This window comes from Fulmarus glacialis, unplaced genomic scaffold (genome assembly GCF_000690835.1).
Source record: "Fulmarus glacialis isolate BGI_N327 unplaced genomic scaffold, ASM69083v1 Scaffold51241, whole genome shotgun sequence".
Classification (NCBI taxonomy): domain Eukaryota; kingdom Metazoa; phylum Chordata; class Aves; order Procellariiformes; family Procellariidae; genus Fulmarus; species Fulmarus glacialis.
This window is the reverse complement of record NW_009195658.1, coordinates 1-6,187: the sequence shown is the minus strand read 5'-3', so window position 1 is coordinate 6,187 and position 6,187 is coordinate 1. Positions and strand designations below refer to the sequence as shown.

The following is a 6,187-nucleotide window of genomic DNA, read 5'->3' as shown; positions in this document are numbered from 1 at the left end:
CGCCGCCGGCCGTGCGGAGCGGTGCTCGCCGCGGCCGTGAGCAGCCTGCTGGGAGAACCGGTCTTGTGTTGGGAGATGAATTTGGCACGGATTCGGGTGGCTCTGCGGAGGGTTTTGCCGTGCCGGTGTCTTCCAGCACGCCGGGAGGGCTGCTAAGGGGGCATCTGTCCTGTATGTCCCCAGCACATACGTATTCTTAGCAGACTGCACTGCCGTGTCTGCTCTTAACCATTTTTGTCATACCTATCATACCTAAGACAAAGATTTCAGCTTTGATTCATAGTCTACAGTTTAATGGCTATAAGACGGTATGGTCATTTATACCATGTTTGCTGCAATCTTTTCCCTTTTATTTCACCAGATCCTGCTAGTATCGGATGAAGAAGCCAGTGTTTCACACGTGGAGTTGCTGTACTCGGTCATGCAAGCAGATACTTCTCTTGGCAATTACCGGCGTTAGTGATATGAAGGATCTTGTTTACATCTCCCTTTATTCTGGTCTGTATATGCAACCCTGGGATTTTAGCATCAAAACACAAGCCATTTCCAAGAATACTTGGATGTGTAAGCAATATTTTTTACATTAAAAAAATTCCAGTTTTAGGGATATGTGATACAAAACTGGAGCTGGACTTTCCAGTTCTGTAAATGTGCATAAACCCGTGGAGGTACAGGGCGTCCGGCTGCGGGGGGACAGATGGTGTCTTTTGCTGTCACCAGTGTAATGGGGAAGAAAGCAAGACCCAGTGGGATCCCGGGTCCCTAAAAGTCCTGGTTTTAATCTCTTTGCTTGTACCTGCCTTTCTGCAGCAGAAAGTTCTCAGATTTCCCAGGGCTCCAATGAGCTATCTGGGCGGGTCCCTAAAAGTTCTGGTTTTAACGTTTTTGCCCACATACCTGCCTTTCCACAGCAGAAAGTTCTCAGATTCCCTGGGGCTCCAGTGAGCTATCTGGGCTGGTCCCAATAGACTCTGCTGGGCTTTCTGGTCAAAAAGGCCTTGGTGAACTCCCTGGCTCCAGCGCAGTGCTGGGGCCTTTCCCGTATTTCAGATCGTACCTCTTCAAGCCGGTCCCTATGACCCTTCTTTTCTGTGGTCTCATGGTAAAGCGGGAGTGTAGATGCCTGGCAGTGTGCACGCCTCTCATGCCCCCCAAAAATGAATATTTTGCCAATATCCTGAGTCCCAGTGGAAGAAGACAAGTGGAGGTAGCACAGTGAGTGAAATTGGAGCACAGAGTTTCTTCTCTTGCAGTTTTATTTCACTTCAAAAAAAATAGCATCTAGAGTGGGACATCATGTGGGATATCGGGCAGGAAGGGCCTGCCTTCAGTTCCCACGACGGGAGTTCAGAAGGATTTGTAGGGCTGATCCTAAGTGACTGTGTCTTCCTCCTCCCCTTCCTCTCCCTTTGAAGTGTGGACTTTGCATATGACAGCACAGACGCCAGCCAGCCAGGCTGCCACGGTGCCGGCAAAGAATATGCAGAAGCCAATGAGACACAGAAAGATGTAGTCTTGCTTGTGCAGCTGGGTCAGGCAGTTGAAGTGGAGCTGTGCCTCCACCGCAGGCATTTTCAGGTCACGCAGGCCTTCTGGGGTGTAGCAGGTGATGTTGTCAGCATCTGCAAAGGGAAAAGCAGAAGCAAGACTCTCTCGCCTGTGTCTTAAGCATTAGTGAACAGGAGTCCTGCTAGAAAACTGATGGAGGAGTTTGCTAAACTCCTGAAAAATGTCTACAGACTTCACATCTCTCTCCCTCCATGGCTTAGGTAAAATCACACAGGCAAACCCTTGCCAAACCACAATTGCCAGGTTGCCAGAATAATTTCTGTGGTGTTCCTCCATAGGAAAATACTGCCCGTTGGATTATGCCACTGCGGCAAACTACTGTCCCTGCACGGTTCATCTCTGCTGATTGAGCACTTTTATTTTAATATAAGAGCACTTGTGTTTGTTTTTTTTTAATCTTAAACACCTTCTGAAGTGACATAGCCTAAATTATGCTGGAATAATGAGGCTTGCATGCAGGGAGTCAAATTTGACAACGGGAGTGGTTTGCAGTTAGGCAAAGCCTCACCTGCTCTGTGAGAGAGGGAGAGGAAACTGTCGTGAATGAGTGATTTTGAGGCCGCTTAAAAGGGGGGTATGAATCCACCACCACAGAAACTCATCAATGATTCAGTTCTACTGAAATAACGACTATGTCCTGTCGTATTGTAACATACGTGGTGATAAAACGTATGCTGGCTTTTCCCTCTGAAGCTAGCGAAGGCTGAGCGTGGTAAAAAGCACCATCTCCTTTTGGTGTCTGTAGAAGCCCAGTGTGCCCTCAGCCACAGCTCTCTCCTTCCCCTGCAGGTTTTGAACTCCCCGGGCCAGGCAGTTACTGTGCCGGGCACAGGCTGGTCACTGCGTCATGCGCTGGATGGATGGGCCTGAGGGAAAGGGAGCAGTGGAGAGGAACAAGCCACAGGGGATTTATATTATATGACATCACAGTATATCATATATTACTGAGTGATATAGCTGCAGTGGTTGTTCATGCTAGTATGTCTCATTGTCCTGAATATAACTGGAGAGCTTTTACCTCTCTATTACCCAATTCTATTTGGGCAACTTCATGTCAGCACCTAGACTGCACAGATCCAGCTGAGCACAAAACACTGGTGCAATGGTGTTCTGTGAGGCAGCAGTAGCTTTTTAAAGGCCAGGATGGGGATCTGCTTGCAGCAGATTTCAGGGCTCTGTCCCAACATCCCTTTGCACTGAAGCTGTCAGCTCCTGTCACAATCCTTGGCTTAGGGCCACCTAGTTTTGATGAAGAGGGAGCTGCCTTTCCTGCCTGCTGTTTGTGATACAGGGTGTCCAGCCTGTGTACACTTACCGGCAGCATGAAAGCTTTGCGCAGCCCTCACACCAGTCCCGGCAGGCACACGGCCTCCTGCGGACTCGCCCACAGCATCTCGCCAGGACACAGCAAAGCCCAACACGGCAGGGAAGTAGAGCAGGCTCCCTGGTTTCTTTGGCTTTCCCATTTTGCACAGCACGGCAGGGATCCATACTCACACACCCCGTCTTTGCTGCCACCTCCTTTCCTACTCCTACCCTCTCAAATTGCCTGCAGTGGGCTTTATTCTCCTGTTCTGGTCTCCAATCTTACTTCTAAGAACAGTATTTTTTTACACTGTTCCATAACTGCCTTTAACATGTGTGAGGAAAATAAAAAACTTTACTGTCTATAGGGAGCTTACTACATCTAATAAGACACAGAGATGTCTTTAATTCTGTCCTAACACCAGCTTCCATTTGCCCTTCCCTTTTCTCCCCTAGGGCTCTTTTGTGCCCCTTTCTTATTTGATGGACAGACTTTCTCAAACAATTCCTCTTTTGCAGCGCGCTCTCACCATTGTGTCCTGCATTGCTGAAAAGCAAGCCTTCTTCACGAGTATGTGTTGTGCTGTGTTCCTTTTCAGTTTGGAAAATCAAGTTCATGTGCTGCAGCTGCAGAACAAAGCTTTGCCCTTGGGACCAGTGTTTTTCTGGGAAAGGGAACTGGTGATTATCCTGCCTCATGAACACTCGGTGTCCACAGCCCAGTTGTAGAATCTCTCAATATGATGGGAAACAGCTGATTTTGGGATCCCAGATGATGTAAGGAAAGAAGTCTTAGAGACCCTGTTTTCAAGAAATGGCTTTTATTGAGAAGCAAGCTGCAGCCCATGGGACTCAGTGCTCACCTGCATTGCATTTCTTATATTGGAAAACTTAACATAAAAGAGACCCAATTTGCTCTGGGGAGCTGGAGGAAGAGTGGGACCATATGGAGCCTCCCAGCCATAAGGATACAGATGCCTTTTTGAGCACAACTTGTGTTCTGTTTCACTCTGACCATCAAATGTCAGCTGGGACCCAAACCAGAGCTCCCATGGGAACAGCGAAATGTCTTTCTCTGACTTCTGAGCATTGGGTCACATTCTGACACAGAGGATCATCAAGTGTACCTGCTCTGAGGGCTAGGAGCACTGTGACAGCTGGAGGTTGCAGGATTTGTAATTTTTTTATCTGTCCTAGCACAACAACTGCTGTGCTCTTAAGGCAAAGGGCAGTGTGTTCACTCTTCATGTACAGAAACAGGTCGATGGGGAGTAGGGTGTGATCACAGCCCCATGGAAGTCAGCAGCTTCCACACTACCCAAACTTTTCCCGGAAACCCCGTCAGTGAGAGATGAGAGCAGAAGAGGAGCTGCCTGGCTTTCAACCCGGCTTTGTTTTCAATATTGAGCAGAATAGAGGTTGCACAAATGAGGCCTGCCTGCCAGGCACATTGTGCAGGAAGAGGCTAGCGGGAGGTGTTTGAGGTGAAGGGGACACTGGCTGAACGGTGGAGAGCTCAGGGTTGGAGAGAGCAGGTCAGACCAGAGGCAGGAGAGCATTTCCACAGAGAGAGGGGAGTTAACTCATCGTTACGGACATGCTGGTACTGCAGCAGCACCAAAGGATCAGAGCAGATGGAGACAAGGCAGGAAATTCAGAGCAGCAGCTTTCCCAGCGCAGATCTCCCCAGAGCCGCGTTGGACTCCTCGTTTTTGGCACTGCAGCCACAGGCTGCTGTGACTCACAGGTGCAGGGACACCTCCTGTGGCTGGAGCCAGGTGTTTTAGAGCAGCAGCAATGTCCTAGCTACAGGCTACACTTCCCTGACTGTCCTGAGGATGTGAGCATGTGTGACTCTCTGTGGGTGGAGCGTGTGTAACCCAGCTGCTCCGATCTGTGTTTTGTGCAACACCAGAAGATGGGATCCACAGTTGACATGCAGTGGCACAGCCCCGTGAGCTGAAGTTTTGAGAAAGAGAACAGAGAGCCCTCTCCGTTCCACACAGATCTGCAGGGGTAGGGAGAAGTCTTGCTCACACAGGTCTCACCTGGAAAATGAACGTTGCTCTCTGTCATCCAGGTGATGAAGTCCAAAAAGGAACAGTTGCAGTGCCACAGGTTGTCACTGAGCCCCAGAAACCTCAGGTTGGGCAGGTCCCGGACAGTGCTGGTGTCCAGGAACGTTAAGCCTGTCCGGCTCACATCCAGGTGCCTCAGCCAGGTGTTGTTGGTGAAAGCATCCTTCTCGATGGCCAAAAGGTTGGGATTGTCTGAGATCTTCAGCACCACCAGGCTGAGGAGGTGTGAGAAGGTGCTGAAGGTGACCTGTGTGAGGTTGTTGAAGCTGAGGTCCAGATAGACAAGCTTGGCCACACCAATGAAAGTGAAATCCAGGTCATCCCCCAAGAGGTTCTTCCTGCAGTCCAGATAGACCAAATCAGCCAAGAAGTTCAATTCCATTGCTGGCAGGTACGAGACGTTGTTTGCTGCCAAAATCAGCTGCCTGGTGTCCAGCGGGATGGCCGCAGGGAACTCCTGCAACTGCTGCCCTGTGCAGTTCACTTCCAGGTACTGACAGCTACACCTGCTGGGGCAGTTGATCCTCTCTAATGCCATCCCCATCCCCAAAAGAAACATGAGGCTCAGGGGCCGCAGTCTACCTGAAGGAGACATGGTCTAAGACCTTCCAGGCTGCTCAGCCCTTTGGGGACTGCGAGCAGCCCTATGGAAGCTGCGTTACCGTCACAGCCATGCCGAGGAAGCGTCGGGCTGTGAGGCTGTCGGGAAACACTTTGTGTCCCTCACTCACCTGACTCCTTGGCAGAGCGCCCAGCTGGAAACCGAGCCCGGTTTCTACATTGGCAAGTGCAGAACAGTGGCTGGAGTGTCTCCATATCGCACTTGGTGCCAGATGACACCTCTGTGATGTCAACGGCTTGCAAAAGCTGCCCGGCTTCGGCGAGAGTGCCGTGACCTCGCTGGCAGAGCGGGAGCTGCTTTCAGCTGAGCGGAGGTGCAGGGAAGGCGCGCATCGGATGAGAGCATCAAAACTGTGCAGGGCGGATGTGAACAGTGCAATTTTTGTCACAAATGGTGTCAAACTGCAAGAGGCGGTCACTTGCACTGATTAAGCAAGAGAGCCCTGTGCAATGCTGCACTGGATTGGCTTTGTCTCCTTGCAGGAGAAAGGAGAAGGCAGTTAAGGAGGTTCTTCCAGAGGCATTTTTGGCATTTTTACCCAGGACAGGCTTTCCAAAGCCGCCTCAGCTCCCTCTGCTGAGGACGCCACTTGCCGTGGTGTTCCTCCGCCTGC

The 6,187-nt window shown here is 50.5% G+C and overlaps 1 protein-coding gene across 1 annotated transcript; it reads right to left on the bottom strand.

Annotated features, from left to right (window-relative positions):
• Nucleotides 1–1,371: 1,371 nt before the first annotated feature.
• On the bottom strand, nt 1,372–5,547 carry LRRC52 (leucine rich repeat containing 52). The gene is made up of 2 exons (XM_009588144.1): nt 4,923–5,547; nt 1,372–1,622 (listed from the first exon to the last, which is right to left on the bottom strand). Exons 1-2 carry the CDS (start codon nt 5,545–5,547, stop codon nt 1,372–1,374), a joined length of 876 nt encoding a protein of 291 aa, XP_009586439.1.
• Between the last annotated feature and the right edge of the window lie 640 nt (nt 5,548–6,187).